Source organism: Coloeus monedula (assembly GCF_965178545.1).
Source record: "Coloeus monedula genome assembly, chromosome: 9".
In the NCBI taxonomy this organism is placed as follows: domain Eukaryota; kingdom Metazoa; phylum Chordata; class Aves; order Passeriformes; family Corvidae; genus Coloeus; species Coloeus monedula.
Window position 1 is genome coordinate 25,433,078 of NC_138789.1, and position 18,634 is coordinate 25,451,711.

At 36.9% G+C, this 18,634-nt stretch overlaps 1 protein-coding gene across 1 annotated transcript in view; it reads right to left on the reverse strand.

The window, feature by feature from the left end:
* Nucleotides 1–18,634, reverse strand: part of LOC309576307 (BEN domain-containing protein 5-like) — a gene marked incomplete at its 5' end in the record, with an annotated part of 561,692 nt that overhangs the window by 514,137 nt on the left and 28,921 nt on the right. The window contains one exon of the mRNA XM_082287520.1: nucleotides 1,130–1,254. Coding sequence (XP_082143646.1) covers nucleotides 1,130–1,254 — 125 coding nt within the window. The remainder of the gene's footprint in view (nucleotides 1–1,129; nucleotides 1,255–18,634) is intronic.

The following is an 18,634-nucleotide window of genomic DNA, read 5'->3' on the forward strand; positions in this document are numbered from 1 at the left end:
TTTAACGGAAATTGGAGAGATGAGAAAAAGATTATAGGAGCACACATTATAAAAACAGACCTCACAAGCCAAACTTAATAGTGAAACCACTCTCTTTCATGTAGACAATCATGAAAACAAATATCCTGTAAGCACTAGATATATATTGTATCTTTCTACCTGATCTCTTTGCCTCCTTGAGACAGATTCCCATTCATCTCATGACTATATAATTTGATCATAGTTGGGTAAGGCACAGCAGGGGAAAGGGTCTGTCTGATAAAGTATCAGGCTCCAGGACGATAGATAAACAATTTCATGATTTCCAGTTGTAACAGGAATGGTACAGTGGTGGATACTAAGATATTAGTCTCGTAGGAATACACATATCAAGCTTCTGCAGTTTTTTTCTCTTACTAAATATGTTTTATTTCCAATAAGTAAAAATGACAGACTGATCCTGATAAACTAAGGCAGGCCACCAGAACAAAATTCAAGGTGCGTGTGAAAAGTGAAATGAAATCCCTTTTTTATTTTTCAGTGTGAAAGTTAGTATATAACTTTATAATTATACAAGTGAAAAAATAGAGCAAGGAAGTTTCTTTCTCAAGGGGAATTTTTACTGCAAAAAAACATTATTTAAAAGTAAGTGAAACAGTTGCCTATCAATTTGCTTCACATTTAAACCTCCTCTTTCACAAGCGACACGTTGGCAAGCAACTCCTCTGCTACAAGTCACTAGGGAAATGCCTGTTTGCAAAGCTACCTCATTGTTCTACATGTATTAAATGAAGGCTTGAGTGATAATATTTGAACAGCTATGATGGACTTTTTTCGTACATTAACACACATATTCAGTTGGAATGCAAAAACACAAATACATGGCAGCCATTACTAATACCAGTTCTGTTAGTTGGCAAACCTTATACTGTCTGCAGTTACCTCCTGTCTTGCATTGCTGAAAAGGACAGTCATACCCATACCAATGCTGACACCTGCTTTATTTTATTTGTAAAAATTCAAACAAAGATATATTTTAGAGCAATTTTTAGTTTGCAAACCCTGGGTGTCATCTTTTTTGTTAAAGAAAATACATTCTGAGGTAAACAATTTTTAAAGCTATCATACCATCTAATTTATTGACACGTACCTGTGATTCTTTCACGTTTTCCACAGTGAAGTTGAACCAGACTCGGAAGCGTGGGTTGCAGGTATCTGGCCTAATGAAGAGGTCATATTCAAACTCCGTGACATGGTCCACCCGGCCAAGGTTCCCTACCAAGGACAGATGAAACAGGATGTGTTTTAATGAATGCCTGATCAACTCCCCAGGAACTACACCGAGAAAAGTTTTTAAAACTTCTACTACTGTTGGTTAAAATATGCAAGTACAAAAGGCCTTGCAGCAGTTCAGAATTATTTTTTAAAGGCCTAACTGTAGTCATAGAATAAAATATATAGCAGTAAGTTACATGCATATGAATACACCAAAAAGAAGACAACACAGATTTTTATTACTCAATCAAATTGACCTTTTGTCTCCTCTTATCTGAATATTCCAATTATGTGTCCTAATATCCTTTTAATTGCTTCCTTTTTCTTTTTTTCCCTTTTCTAATTATGTCTCTGCACCTCTTTTAGCCCCCACCTGTATGGATTTCTTTCTTCCCAACTGCTGCTCTTGTTCAACCCCCTGTAACATTAAAGCCCCCAGATCTCCCCCTGGCCCCTCTGGCTGTTCCTCTGAGCATCCCTCTCTCCACACAGATGGTCCAGCCTTCATCTCCTCTGTGATACAAAAACCATCTCAGTTCTTTTCCTTTACCATTTACAGCCACTATCACCTCCTTCCAAAGACACAAATGAGATTTTGCCTCAGCTTGTTCCTAGTAAATTTCATGGAATAGTATTTTTAAGTATAGTCAGAGCTACATTGTCCCCTATGGCATTATTCAGCAGGCAACCACACTGGCTATAGAAACGAAGTTCAGCACTGGGAAAACCCACTAAGTGCTTTTAAATTGCTAAAATGGCATTTTTCCTTTGAAGTGTGCCAAGATTTTTAGAGACAGGGTTTAGACTGTCCATTTCATTTATACACTACAAAAATAAGACTTTACATTTTCCTGATCCAATCCAAAACCCATCTCATCAGGTCTTGTAAGACAGGGCCATGTTTTAGCTTGCATGCTAAATTACATTTCTTTCTAAAAAGTAGCACTGAAAACCTGGGTTTATGGTTTCAAATATATTTTGGGGTTGGAAATATACTGTTGGGTTCTAATGTATATTTATAAGGCTATTTGAGCTAAACAATTCCCTCCTCAGCAAGGCCCACTGCAGTCAATAGGACTGTTCTCTGGTAACACGCTGCTCAATACTAGCACAAGCAGCAAAATTCAGCTGATCTGCTGCTCTGGGCTGGAAAAGAAGCAGCAAAAAGACATTTTGAATTTTGTTTATCAATATTTCCAGGATTTCTACCTCATCCTAAATTGTTTCTGGCTTTACTAATGGAACATGTTTAATCTTCCCTATTTTTAATGTTATCCTCTACTTTCCTACCCACATCCTTCTTTTCAGAAGAAAATTCTCTCCACTGCTTCCCTCTGCAGAGCTTCACTCCACACTCTCAATCTGTTCCTGAGGGCTCGCCTCAAGGAGACACTTAGCATTGGAAATATTGGAAAAACCAGCCCTTTTACAGAGCAAGAATGCCTCTGCCAAACATATATATAATGTCACCTGCCGTGGCAGGGGTCGGTGCCCAGGGGCCGGCAGTGGGGCTGCAGGCCCTGCTCTTGGAGAGGCTGCGCTGCCCCTGCCCATTCCAGCCTTTTCCTGACACTCCCGGCCGACTCCAGAATGGCCTCACCCATGGCCCAGCCCATACCCTCAGCCCAGCTGGTGAAAATGTGTCCAGTGAAGGGCAAAATCCTACACAGGCAGAGGAGCGAGGGAGCCTGAGGAGAACCGAGGATCGAGGAGGAGGAGGAGGAGGGAAGGGGGTGCCCTGGGAGCCAGGACAGAGACTCCCCTGTGTGTCCTGTGGGGAGAGGCTGGAGCAGGTGGATGTCTCCTGGAGGAGCACTGGCCCACAGAGCACCAGGCGCTCCTGACAGGACTGCGGCCCTGGGAGGGGAAGCGAAGGGAAAGGCCCAGGGTGGAGCAGGGGAGCAAGAAAGGATCAGCGGCAGAGCGCTGACCCCAGCCCTCAGCCCCTTGCACTGCTTCTTGTGTGGGGAAGTTGATCCTGGGAAATGGGGAAGGGCAGGGAGAAGGCATTGTTTTAATTTCTCTTTGATTTTTACTATGCAAACCTATTTTAGCCGGCAATAAATTAGTCTCCCCACAGTGGAGTCTGTTTTGCCTGTGGAGGCCTCTGGTGAGCGACCTCCCTGTCTGCACCTCAACCCATGAGCTTTTTCACCTTATTTTCACCCCTGTCCTGGTGAGGAGTGTGGGTGAGAGAGTGCTGGGTGGGCAAGGCCAACCCACCACAGTTCCTGGCTTTAGCTGAAGTCCCTGACACATCTGAGCGCACGTTTTGCCACAGGGGTCAGACCCATCACTTATTGACAACTGAGTTCAAACCTTAACGTAAACCATGATTTCCTACAGATTATTATCCAAAGTAAATAAGAATGGTAAAACCAAGCAATTGCATAGTAATACCTTTAATTAAGTGACTTGATTTTGCTGTATTTTTCATTAAATGCCTTGCGTAAATGACATAGCTGCGATAATAATATTCCTTGGATATTTCAGGATTTAGGTGGTCCAAGGTATTCATCCCAAAAGTTTAGATTGCCTTATAGGTCACAGATTAAGGTCTCTCTGGACAAAGTTTGGTGTGTGGATGTCCTGAGCCAGCCTGAGCTGTGCATGGAATCCTGGCAGATTCTCTAGGGTTAAGGCAGCAGGCTGGATGAACACAGATGGTGGACTAGGTCCATCTTGTAAACAAGTATTTATACCTGCCTCCCAGCAATCTCAGCAATTCCAGGTAGGGATTATCTGCAGCACAGAGCAGAGGTGCAAATTTTGATGGAATTACTCCCAAAGAAGGACACAGAAGCAATTAAATTCATATTTAAAGTTCAAAGACCATTAAAAACTTGTACTGCAAGGCATAGGAAACTAAAAGATTATTAAGTGATTAATTAGAACAAAATGAGACCTTGATTTTGACCTTTTGCACATTTCAGTTCCTTTTTCAACATCAAGCTAACTTGAAGTGGATGGGGAACAGATGAATCACTCAGAACCACTTTACAGAGTCCACAGGATCCCTAAACCAGCACTGGAGAATTGTACTGATGTCAAGGGAATCGCGGATGGCGAAGAGCTGGTGTGCTGGAGCCACTGCCATCCAGTCTGCTCTGGAAAACCCATCTCAAATCCAGCAGAACCCTTAAAATTTAATCAATGGTGTGCTAATAACCCCAATATTGTTTTCTCTTTTGATTTGAATACTCCTGCGCTGGTTTGAGACAAATTTGGAGGAAATTTGTCCCTTCACGCCCTTCACTCCTAGTGCAGTATTTTTCCTTCTGTGGGTTTATTAGTTTATTATTAGTTTTTGCCTCTTACCAGGGTCCTTCAAAACACACATCAGCTGCCATTGTCACCTGCAGCCCTTTGCAGTTTGGTGTCATTTGGACATTTCATTAGCCCACTATTTCTTGTCTGTCCTCCAGATGCTAAAGAGGCTGAACTGAGCACTAATGCCTTCGGTAACTAATTCAACAAGTTCCTCATGCTCAATAGACTATTGTTTGTAATATCACAGCCTTTGCTCACAATCTGTCAGCCTAATTTCAGCCCACATAGCAATGTCATTAAACAAGACGGCAGTTTTGGTACAAAGAAGCCAAGAACTGTAGGAACAAAACACCTCCTCGCTTTAAGAGATGCTTTGTAGAAAACTGATAAAGCCACAGAAAAACATTTCTTGGTGTCCAAGAAAGGATATAAACTTCCCAATGTTCATCTCATAAACAAACTGAACAGGTTTTTGTACTGCTTTCACAGTGCTGTAGTCATGGGCAATTGATTTATTCTAATGGATGAGAATTATATTCCAATACCACAGGTAACACAGTGACATGCATTAGAAACTATGGAACAGGAATTAAAACATTGATTACAGCATTCCATTTAGATATTAAGCCACTTTCACACTGAATATAAACATTTTTTCTTAAGTGCAAATCACTTCCAAGCTGATTTTTTTTAATATCTGTAAAAGGTTCCATAAATTTTTTTTCTTGCCTTTTTGCTAAATACATAGCAAGAGAAGAAACTATTGAATAAGTGGGTAGACAGCAAGTGCCTCTTGTGTCCCAGGAATCTCTGTGCAATTCCACAATGCATACCCTGTGCTTTGCAGTACCTGCAGCCAACAGTTTCTGTGCTGAAATGATGACAAATGTAAGAGAAAGCCAGATACAACCAATTTTGTGTAATGTACCTACCAACAGTTTTCAGTCATGATACAACCACTGTACGACCCTTCATGTGCACAGTTCTTATTCTGTGTACATTGCCAGTCTGGTAATTTGTGATAGCAATAAGAGAGTCTGTTCACAACCCCATTGGTTAAGTATATTCTTTTACAATCATAGAAAAACGTCCCACACTACTAAAACATCAGCTTTGCTTTACTTCACTTTGAGTTCATGCCCACATGAACTCATCACCACTCCATTCCATAAATACAGAAGTCATATATAGGAGATTATACAGCATTTTCCAAAGCCTCATCACTCCATATCTTGTGATTAGCACTATGTTTGGGGGTTAACATTACAAAACACAAGATATTAATGTTATTGAAGGTACATGTATGATTAATGAACTGATTGAGTAACATGACCTGCAAGGGAAAAAAAACAACAACATTATGAGCAATAAAATCTGAACTGGTTGGCATTCTAAGATAATTCTTTTTTAACTTTTTTTTTAATAATCTAGGTGCACATCTGGATGTCAAATAACTTTCTGACTGTATCTTAAAAGTAAAACAAGCAATTTATTAGGGTAGCCAGCACTTTGCAAAACACTTTGGATTTTCTCTCCCATGCACTCTGAAATTAGTTGCAGGGTTTTTTTTCTATTATTATTTTACTTTACAGAAATATTAGCACAGATCTTTTTAAACTGGTGGGAAGATGTGAACAAATCAAATTCCCAAATGTCTATAAGCTGACTTTCACTTAGCCTTGGGGTTTGTTTTTAAGACATGCTCAATTTTCAGTCACAATTCTGTTCAATACTCTTAGCATACTGAGAAAAGAGGAGACATACTTTCCTTTAATCATTCAAGCTGAAATTCCTAATTATATTTGCTTAAATTGCTTTACAGAGTAATGTTTAGTGCAATGCTCTCAAAATGTGAATAGTGAAAGGGGTCAATAGCATGTTTCAAGTTTCTTTAAAAGTCAGAAGAAAGCCCAATGATACTATTTTATTAATCATGCAACATACACTTAGTCCTCATAAAATATTAATGTATATTGCTTCCTACATCAATAAAAAGTGTACTTTACACAAAGAAAGAAAACCTGCTTAAGAAAATGCTAGCTAAAGTCACTAAACATTCTAACAATTATCATAAAAATGCTAGAAAATAAAATATAGATATGTTAAGCAATCCTAAAATCTTCTTAAACCACACATTGTGCTTGCCTACAGAGAATTTTTAAGATGAAAAATAGACCTTGAGGGTCTTAGACAAGCCTGAGGCAATATAAAGAAAAAGGTCAAACACTCTGCTAAAAAGGACCGTTATCTTCAGAACAACAACTTATCAGCCAGCTTGCAGCCCTGCTTATTTACAGTTATTGGTCCCAGAGGAAGTGCACTTCAGCGCAGGGCGCGATTACTTTGTAATGAGTTTGCCAGAAATGGTAAAGGAAACTAATTTGTAACAATGTGCTGTTCCCGGCACATGAACTTTCTCAGACACTTTTTTTTTGTCCGGCCATGAATAACTAACTTCAAGCCTCCCTAATAAGCAGTGAAAACAGAAGTGCTCTAAACCCGACTGAGTCGCGAGCGTAAATGTGCTGAAATATCAGTGATTATCCCTCTCAGCTGTCCATTACAGTACTCATGATGACCACCAATTCCCCTGTGGTGGATGTATAGAATGCAGGTTTCAGGGGGTGGATTTGCACATGAAAATTAACACCATTTGGAAGAAAATAGCCTGCACCTGTCACAGATTAGCAACAAAAGGTCAAATGCCTCCTTTTACACCTAGAGCACTTGCATATTGTATGCCTTGCTTATAGGAGCCTAATTCTAGTTTCTTAATTCAGAAAAGTGAGCACCATGGTGAACTGAGGAGAAAAAAAGAATTAAATCTTGGCTAAAAGCTATCAATAAATCTATTGATCAAGATACATATGAATGGAAGTAGCTGAGGCAATCTCTGTCTCTAAAAGAGGTAGTTTTTCAAAAGAGAATTACACAAAGTGCTCTTCTGTTTTTGTCAATATGCTGCCAGGTTTTGAAATGCTATTTTTCATCCACACAATAAAAATCTTGACAAGTAAGCAATAGAAAATCACTAATACACTTGCAGCTGCATTTCAATCTATACAAATTCTTTAAACAAAAACAACCAAGGAACAGATTGGAATATACATCATTTTCAGTTGAACCTGGGATCAAGTCCAAGATAGCCAAACAGTATTAATCTATATTTCATGCAACTCTGTATTTCACAAAATAAGGTAAAATGTTGAATATGGAATACTCTTGATGGAATTCATCCTTATAGATCATAAAACACATTGAGATGATAATGCAAAGAAATTTCATCAATATGTTCTAAATGGAACAGGAACTACAGGGACTGAGATCTGTAAAAACTTCTCTCAAGTGAAAGATTAGGTATCTTCTGAAAGGAGTGCATCTAGGAATATCAGATGTAAATTCCCACTTGCTTTATGGTCTTTGCGAAAAGAACTCATAAAAAATAGTTCGGCAATAAGTCCTAAAGAACTTCTAAATAGTATTTGAATTCTAAATAGAAAAAGATAAATCTAATTAAATAGTGATGATCTCTAACACCCACAACAATTTTTGCATCATGTCCTAGATTCCTGCCCAGAGCATACATCAGCTCAAGATATCTGAAACCACAAAGCATGTGATTTGAAAAAAGAAGACCATACCATAAAAAAAAATATATGTAACACCTGCAAATTATAGTTTAAATTATTAAAATTGCACATATCAAGCTCTGCAACACAAAGTAATATCTACACTGCCACAGTTAAATCAGTGTTCTGCAGAAAAATCCTCAGTACTCTTCAGCAATATAGTATTCTTTTAAAAACCTGATGTTTCAGTTAAAACCATAGCATGACTACTCTTGGTCAAAATCCAGACTGCCAGACTGCCTGCTCAAGACTATCAAACAGGCAAAGTATTTCAACAGTACATGGCTCGAAAAGCTGGATGTTTCAGACTTGATTTGCAGTCTCTTTTCTATCTTCCCTCCTCAATTAAGCAAGTTGAAATTGTTGTTTCCATTATATTTTAAGTTTTTATCAATAGTGACATCCAAAGAACAGCAAATCCGTAGTTTTTGTGAAAAATGCATGGGAACAATGACTTAGGTCTTAGCAGCAATAAAAGGCCAGGTCCTATCTCTGCAAAGGGTAAAGCAGGATATAGAGCTCACAGGGGCTGAGAAATTCTGATTGAGCTTTTATTGTAAGCAGACGATGTGATAAAATCTAATTGTGACTGACAGCACATGAAAATTCTAGCTTTACATTTTTCTTGGTTATCTATGTAAACAACATTAAAATAAACGGTATTTTTGGGGTATATGTAATTTATGGATCTCTATTTGTTTCTTTGTTTCTTCAGGCGTTGCTCTTAATTCATAACTAAGAGAGCCTGCTCTGATTTTCCACACCTTTTCAAGATCACACTCTGAGTTCCACTCTCCCCAGTACTTTTCCTCCCAAGTGATAGGTAAGGTGCACTAGATGCATTTCCTGGGGGCATTCTGCCCACAGGCCCTGGGAACACAGTTACTGCTTCTCAGTGGTCCCAAACAAGTGTAATGAATAAATCTTTAATTCCTTTGTATTGGGTTAAATTGCAGAAATATTAATGATGTGTAGCCTAGACCAAAACACCCACAGGAGTTTTATAAATTAAAACTTTTATCTGAATTAGAGTAGGAGGTAGAATTGTCTTCCACGCAGAAAATTAAGGGAATTGAAAACCTTTAAGAAAGAATAAGGTTGAAAAAGGAGAGAATCATAAACGATCTTAAATCTATTCGTTGAATATCAAAGAAAGAGGGGTGGGATGGGCAATGCCATGATTTACTTTACTAAAAAAAGTTACAAAAAGATTCTCATATTTCAGGAGTCTGGACAGTCCTGCCATTGGATAGCTTTAGGATGAATTCTTCCTTTCAGAAAAAAATACTTTTCTTGGTCACAGGTGTTTGAATGATGTCTGGGCAAAGGGAAAGGGAGAATAGTGGAATTAAAATTTATTAAGTAGGTTTGATCTCCCTCCTGCAATGAGAATACTATTACAGAGATTTCACATTATAAATAACTGTAAAGTTCTAGCAGGTGTTAATCCCAAAGGCCACATACTGACATCACTTACAACTTTCTTTTATAGTCCAGGAGAGTAAACAATGCAATTTAGAAAGACAACACGAGCAGCTAGAACTAGAATTTTTTCTGTCTTTTTATGTTCATTAGGTAAGGCAGTCTTAATGGTGATCCCAGTTTAGAGCACAATGAAAAACAGCAACAAGTATTCCTGAATATTTAGTGATCATGATTGCTCAACAACCACTATGAGCAAAGTAGCACAATACACATATCCCTGTTAATATTACAAAGACCATTGTGTAAACAGCAGGCTTCCTTATGTATTAAGAAATTATGCAACACAATCTTGCTGAAAGAATTCAATAGTTTTGATCAAATGAGATTGATATTTAATCACTTGCAGCCAAAGAGCCTTATTTCAAAATTGCCCTTTTCAATAAAAACTAACGCTTTCAGTTAAAGGACCTAAAAAACGTGGTGCTGCAAAGAATAAAATGTCAATGTTCACCGTGTAGGGAAATTGTAAAGGATAGATAAAATGGAGTCAGTCTCTTGACTCCTTCTCCTACATCTGTGAGAGTCTTATGAATTACAGAAATATCAGCAGAGCCCAAGACTGCAGGACAAATGCTCCAAAAACTCACAAAATCATGTAAATACGCAAACTGGCAGTGGTAAAGCAGCAAAGCATCAACTTATTAGGGAGTGTCAAGAGTGCTTAAAAATCAGAGGCCCATGCCCTAAGATGGCCATTGCACACCCACTACACCAAATCCACCAAATCCCCAGAAAAACAGATTTCTCTTCTCCCTCTTTATCAATTCCCCAAAGGCCTCCAATGACAGATGGGCAGTTATTTATCCACAGCAGTGAACCTTTGTTAAAGGAAAATCAGAATACAAAGAGGTTTTGCATTAGTGTCATGAAACTCAGCTTTCTTTAACAAAGCGTGTGCTCCCAAAATGGGTCTCTCACGGCTGTGCTTGTACCACATCTTTCACAGCAGAGCTCTTAAAGGAAAAGCATTTGGGGAAATTTCTGTCTGGAAGTCACTTAGCATATAATGGGTGCTATTCTAAATAAATAATTAATAAGTTAATAAATAAATTATAACAACGTCTGCAGCCTTTACCACGGAAGCAACCAGCAAGGCAGATGAGGGGATAGGAACTGCGGTACCACAGTGGGATGTACCATCACTGGTGTGTCACAGTGAAACGCTCTAAATACTGACTTGGTTGGGGCCTGGTGCTCAGTGTACACCACTGAAATCTGTTGCTCTCTATAGCCTCTGACGTAAAACATTCTCATATTTACCTGCTGCCTAGATGGCACAGGTGTGCAAAAAAAGAATTAAAAATGGCTAAAAATGTTAAAAGCTGCATATTCTTTATTCTTAAGTACAACACAGCAGTCCTACTTATGTAATGCTTCCTACTCAATATATTCATCATTTTGCAAAGACCCTGAGAATTCCTGTAATGCAAAAGAGAAGAAAGTTCTTTCATCCTACAAGGGAGGATATTCCTGTTGATTTATTCCTGCACAGTAATGCTGTAATTATGCATTTGGCCTAGTTTGGTGCCTTATACACAGAATCACCATTTTTCCAGGGGAATCCTTCCAAAGTATAACTACCGACGGACACTTGAATAAAAATGGAAATCTTAATCATTTTGGAGACCTATAGTTATATTATATCCTCAAGGACTTCTCAAAAGTCACCAGAGCTGTAAATAAAATCAGAGGTTTTTTATTAAAGAGTATTAATGGAAAGGTTCCAGGTATTGCCTTATAAAAGAATCTTGCTTTTTGAGATGGATCCTGGATAAGAACCTTCTTTAACTAATAAATTACTGGGTTTATAGCTAAAACTTTCTTTATCACATAAAAAAAAATCCTTGAAAAAAGGTACTGTAAGGATAGACTTTCCATACAAATACTGAATCTGAATAATATCTGTCCTACATACAGCTTTTGCAGAAGAAACAGTCTTATTTTAGTTTATTATAAAACTGAATTTGATTCTCTATGCCATTATCAATCTAGTCACAAAAACAGTTTGGGGGCTAGAAATGTTATTCTCATTCAATACATTAATCCCATCATTTCATTGCCTAAAAGTGGTATCTTACCATATAATCTCCATGATAAAATTTACAGATAGACTTCCCTGCAGTCTGGGTACATTTTTAGCCATTTCATCAGATTAGACTGATACACAACTTTTCTGCTCATCTCCTCCTCCTCTGTAGCTCCTGCTCTGACATTCTTTTGTAGAACAAGGGGATTTCGCTACTTTTCTCTTTATTACACAGCATTTTGATCCTTCTGTCGGTAATGGAACTTCCTCCTGTATTTTCACTTATATAATTTTCTGACTCCTGTGTCTTGCTATTTTCCTTTCCTCCAGACACCAGCCTGTTCTGGAGGCCCCCCTTGATTTTCAGACCTACCAGTATTTAGGAAATGCCAATACTGTTCATATCCTAACTACAGTATGTTGGTTTGTTTTTATAATGCTGCTAGAATTTATACAGGCCTTTGTAGCTGTACCCACATGGATGTTAAAGAAAACTGCTTACCCTCCTTTGTCTTTGTTTAGTTAAAGCTTAAATTAGACCTTAAAAAACTATCTAGTTGATGTTATTTTTTCAATCAGAAGTGATAATTTAAATATTGACATTTTAGATGGCACCAACATGTTTTTGATTACTGCTATGGTTACAATGGTTTTTTATATCTGAACGTCTGTCTTAATTTTGTTGGGGTTTTGGTGGTTTTTTGGTTTTTTTATTTTGCTGAATCCAGAAGCGTTTCCTTTTATTTCAAAGTATTTCTATGTTTGTAGTAAATTAAACATTAATCTTTCTCTGCAAATGTCAAGTGATATTTAAATGTTTTTCTGGCAGATAAATGATTATTAATATTAATGCAATAAAATCACTGCTCTTTGTCCTTTCTTTGATATTTAAGAAAAAATTAAGAATGTCAAAACAGTTCTGCAAAAAGAGAATTCATTGGTCTACCATCCACTCTTCATTAGCCTGAGAGGTAAAAAAATTACTGATCTTATGAGACAATGTGTTTATAGAATCAGAAAGGATTGAAAATGAATTACTCTATCAGTGGTAGAGTGTGTATCACTTCAATGTGAAAATGCCTTGTTAAAGTTCATTTTAATTTAAAGCCCCCTTTTGTCATTCAAAAAGCTTTAGCACAACGAAAGAATCTTTGTCATTTTCATAATTAGCCCCTCTTGCACTAAATGAGAATAAAATCTGATCAGAAGTCCATACAGGCAAGGTCATAAATCAAAGAGAAAAGCTCCACAACAGTCCTGTAAGATGTCCAAAGGCACACACAGCTTGGAATTAAGCACTGTAGTCAGGATCCACTCCCAGAAACACAGCACAAAAAAAGCCCCAATAATATCTGTTTGACAGGCTAAATTTATCTCCATATTCTGTAGCCCTATAAACACAGTTTGCTGTTTAGGTACAAAAGCAATTTCAGCACCAAGGACAATCCAGGAAAGCAAACAGCTGTTAAAATGCTACTATCGCCATTTGCCAAGCAAAGTCAAATTAATTTAACTTAATGCTCTCACTTCAAACTGTGGCAGTAAAACAAAAAAAAAAAAAAAAAAAAGCCATATATGATAATTGTCAGAAAGCAGGAACAAAAGTTGTATTAACAGAAAAAACTCCTTAGGAAAGAATTTAATTTTATACCCAGAGTGAGTATGCAGCTCCGCTCAAATTTAAACTGGATTTTATTCAACTTATTTTCATTTTCAGAGGAAAGTAAAAAGAAATTTTGAAAGATGCAATAAAATTCTCAACCTTGGACAGTTATGGAGAGAGTGACAGCACATCACTCTCTCTACTCAGGGATCATCAGAACACCAACAGATATCCAAGCCATCAACATATTATTTTAGTCCCCATGTTAACTCAAAATGAGGATTTCATCAGAAAATGATGCCTAAAACATGGGGAGAGAGGAGGGCAAGGCAAGGGCAAGGGAGGAAGTTGAGGGGATGACTCTTATAAAGTGGCAGCCAGCAATGAAATTTGTATTCTACAATAGATGCCCCTTCTACAATTCCATGTATTATGTTAACACTAAATGCTAATCTTAAATTTTAATCAGATGCGGTATTTTTAAAGTAGCTACATCCATCCAAACAGGAATTTTCATGAAAATGCACATTCACATCTATAAAGTCTACATATATGTGTAGACATTTGTATTTGTATATCCCTACCTTCAAATACACTGCTGTGTACAGTAAAGTTGTGCAACTTTCCTCTATGAGATTTTGGATTTTAACAATATTTTGTCTGCAGAACCAAGCTGTTAAAGTCCTATCTCTAACCATGCAAACACCAAACTACTTTCAAAGGAATGGCTTCTTTCGAGGGTGTGTTTGCTTACATGTCTGTCATATGTTCCCGAAATTTCATGTTACAATAATTATATAATGATAATTATATAATTCAGTTCCACATATCTGGAGACATATGGAGTTGGCCTACTAAGCAACAGATTGAAGAGCATCAGTGTGACAAAAAGAGAACACTGCCTTTCTCCATCCTCCTACAATCTCACGCTTTAGTTCACTAACATTGAGCTTCTCACATTGGTTCAGGTAGTGAGCACTCAAGTTTCCCCCTGGACACAGCCCCCCGTGCTTGAGACACAAAAGAAATGTAATTCCCCTTGTTTCTCAGACATACAGGTATCTAACAGGTGCAATTTGCCAACTCTCATACAGGCAAAGCAAGCCTGGGAACTGTGACGAGGGTGTGCAGGTGATTAGAGAAAGAAAATGGATTTAAGATGGATGGGATGAGCATCTAAGTCAGACATACTATTGAAATTGAACTGCCTAGGTCTTTTTTCTTATAAGTGAGTATTCCAAAAAGCCAATAAAGCTTTTAAACAAAAAGCAGGCTTTTTTACAATATAATAAACTAGATTAATTGGCTTTTAAATACAGAAAACTCAAAATTACTAAGTATGAAGGAACAAAACTCAGAACAGAACTCCCTTGCCCACTCTGCTCCTGCTATACTTTTCACCTTTATCTGAATTTCCCAAAATGCAGAGGAAACTACGGTTTTAAAGCCAATCACATCACACACTGACTTTTTCCACTCTTCTAATAATTCTTTGATATCCAGAAGTTTCTAGCCTACCAAGACGCCCACTTAAGCTTGATTTAGGATTCTAATTAAGTGGATTAAAATTAAATTTTCTTTTATTTGACTGTATCTCCAAATTTTTTCTCACTGGGTTTCTGTTTGGTAGGAACATATTTTTCCAAAAAGAAAAAAAAAATAAAAAAAATAAAAAAAAAAGGAAAGATTTAGATTTTCAAAATAGACAACATTTTTTTTTGTAAATTATTTTATGAAGCCAGAAAACAAATCAATATTTCTAAAGCAATTAGTACTTAAATATCTTTACTGTGATTGTTGGGCTGTATTATTGTTTCTCATGGACATGAAGTAACCTTGATCAATTATACAGATCCAATGTTGCTTTTGACTCTTCAAAGGCAGGGACATACACACACTTAGCAGTATTATTTCTATTCAAAATTAGGCTGAATTTCTAAAGAGGGGTGCCAATTTATGTAAGAACCTAAAGAAATAGCAAAACTTTTCAGTTAAAAATAACAACTACTTTTGTTACATATTATGTTTTACTTCTATTTTACTAGTATACCCCGACAATACAAGAAGCTGCTGATATAATATAAGCTCTTTAAAACATAATGCAAATTAACTATGAGATAAAGGGGTTAATTAAAATTACTTCTTTAAATGTATCCATGGTTAATTTCAACTTTCAGTTTGAGTCTATATGTAAGTGCCTTACAACACATTCATTCCCTATGACATACACAAATCTTTTTCTTATTAAATGCATTGGAAAGTTCTCATACATTATGAAACAGTGGGCAAGGAGTTACAAAACAATTATCACTTTAAGAAGCAAGAAATCATTTGTGGTTCCTAATTTTAATAATATTCTAGTACTTTAACCTCAATAACATGCATTTCTTTCATTTATTTACTTGGCAGTAAAAAATCAGATATTTAACGTGTTAGTAAAAAAATTTTTACATGTTACTATCAAGAGTGAAAAACTTTTAAACAAAATTAACAAATGTCACTAGCTTTAGAAAAATAGACCTGCTTTTTCAAAAGCCAGTCTTCAAAACCAGGAACTTTTATAAACTCTGTGTATTCATTTTCATATTTTTACCATACTGACAGGAAAACGTTATCTCTGTGACTGAAAGATGACTTTCTGTCACACTGATGATGTGAAAGGCAGTCAGAAACTGAAGGACCTTTGGCTTTAGAATATCCCAGACTCACAGGAAACATGGCAGTCCCACTGTCCCCTCCAAGGATGGGAATAGTTTATACTTTGGGAATTTTAATTAGAATTTAAAAGATTTCCAATTCTGAACAGGTGGGCAGCTTCTTATAGCTACTAGGATGGCAGGAGTGCTGTAAATATCAACTTATAAACTCTTTAACAAATACGAATATGAATAGAGGATAGCAGGAAACCTGAAGGGCTAGCAGCTATATTTTCATTTTTTTTAAACTAACTTTTTGTATTCAGCAAAGTGATTTTGTTAAGGTCATATAAAACTTCACCTGCAAAAAGAACTTCTATACATGCTGAGGGATTTGGCCTCAGTGCACAGAACCAGGGATTCCAGAGTCACATGGATATTCAAGTCTCTTTTTTCCTCTTTCTCTCATTATTTTTGCATTTGCTGCTGCATTTTGCTGTTCCTCAAGGCCTCGAACCCACCCTGGAATGGAACCCACACCAGCCCTCACCCTGAGCACACTGAATTACAAGAGTGTGCTCCAAGGTGGCACCACCTGTGTGTGTCACACCACAGGGCAGTGACACTGCCCATGGCTCCCATATTGAACTGAGCCTCCACGTTCCTCTGCAAGGCACTTGACAACAAACCACATCAGGACATTCTTCCACTATCATCCAGCAAAGAATAATAATAAACATGGAGGAAAGATTGGCTACCAATTTTTAGGGGGCTCTGTTACTGCAACACAAGATCAGTTTGTAGGACTAGACAGGTTAATTAAGAATACTACTAATAAAGAAGTTTATTTTATTTGGTTAGATTTTCTTGGTGGTGAAGTCTTTCTGCAGGATTTGAAATAATTCACAAACATTATCTTTCCAATATAACATCCACAGTAAAATGACATTGGATTTCATATTAATCAGCCAATGCTGAATTTTTTCTCCATATTTTCTAGTTCATACACTGTGGAATTTCATTTTGTTAAAATATACTAGTCTATATTTGCTCTCACTATGGATTCATGTAGATAAAAAAGACCAAATCACAATTATCAAATTATAATAATACAACTTTCTGATTTCAGCATTCTTCCTTTCTCAGAAGAACCAACAATTTAACATATGTCTTCTAGTTATTATTATGAGTTAGCAAAGCTTGTTACAGTACTGTCAAAGAACACAATATTGCTTTTCTCCTCATCTAGGTTAAATCAGCCAAAACTGAATAGGTTGCAAAAGATAATGCTTGTTCTCCCTCCTCTTTCTTTACTCAGCTGGTTCATTCTTCATTAGTCTGAGTCAGAGGAGATAATCTAACACAGTTTTTCCAACAGTATTTAAGTTTCCCCGTACTGCTGAAATAATATCAGTTATTGTTACATTCTATCTGAAATAGTATCTATTATTCCTAATATCTGTTGAAGCATGGCAGACTATAAAATAGCATCCCTACAAAGGAAAAGTCCGTCTTATCCACCATGATTCAGGATGACACATGCTTTGTTCAGTTTTAAAGAGTAATCAAAGGTGTGGGCTTAAATCCAATTAGTGTGCTTCAAAGAAGATAATGTCAAAATGCTTCAAATGGTGATTCTACTGTGTAACACTGGAGCTCTGAACTTCTGGGAGCCTCAGATTTCTGGAACTATAAAATGAAAACAAAAGTACCTTGTAAAGCACACAGTGATCTCCTGCAGTAAAAGACTACAAGCATAAGTTATTATTAACTAGGCTAACATTCTAAATAGAAAATACAATCAGAGGTCTTGGAAGTCATGTATTCACATCCTAAGAAGTATGTAGATGTCATTGTGACACTGTAGACAAATGGGACAGACACTTTTAATTTAACTTTTTGTAATCACTGATAATGTTCTTTTCCTGCCATCTAATCAGTTCTGTCTCCTCTGGCATTCACTCTCACTGACCTCCAGCCCATCAAGGGACAGAACATTTGCCCACTTGCCCCATGACCATTCATGGAAAGTTTCACAAGCTTATGGTCTGACCCAAAACCAACAGAAATTGTAGTTATGCAGAGATTTTTCTACTGATTTCTGCCCTGGGACCAGGCACTGAGGATTTGGCATCTGTCAACATAGATCCCCCGTGCTAGAGAAAATATTTAGAGTGCACAGCTGAAGTCAGAGTTTTGGGTAAGAAATATTTCCTCTCCAAATGAGCATGCAGACTGAATAAGGACAGATGATCACCAAACATCATGACAACAGTTCTGGATCCCAGTTCCTTTGAATATTAATATATATATACATGTAAATTTAAAAAAAAAAAATTTAAAAAGAAAAAAACAGGAAGCATTTTGGAAAGGCAGATTTAATAAAATCTTTCAAGGAAGAGATACATGAAAATGGGAAACCTTGACTAAAATAAAACCGACAAAATGTTTACTGATGAAAATGAAATGCAAATATGAGGAAAGGAAATAAATGGCTCACTAAATCCAAAAGGATAAAGAAGACCACACAGACAGGAATAATGAAAAAGAAAACAAATGCTAATGGCAGACTGATAACATGAAGTCCTGGAGGTGATAACAACAAGGTTTAATTTGATATAGCACTTAATGTACAGGCTCAAAAGTGAGGCTCAACATTCTCTCAACATACAAAAGAAGATACTTCAGCAATAACATTTACACAAATGCAGAGAGGAAAGAGAAATACCAG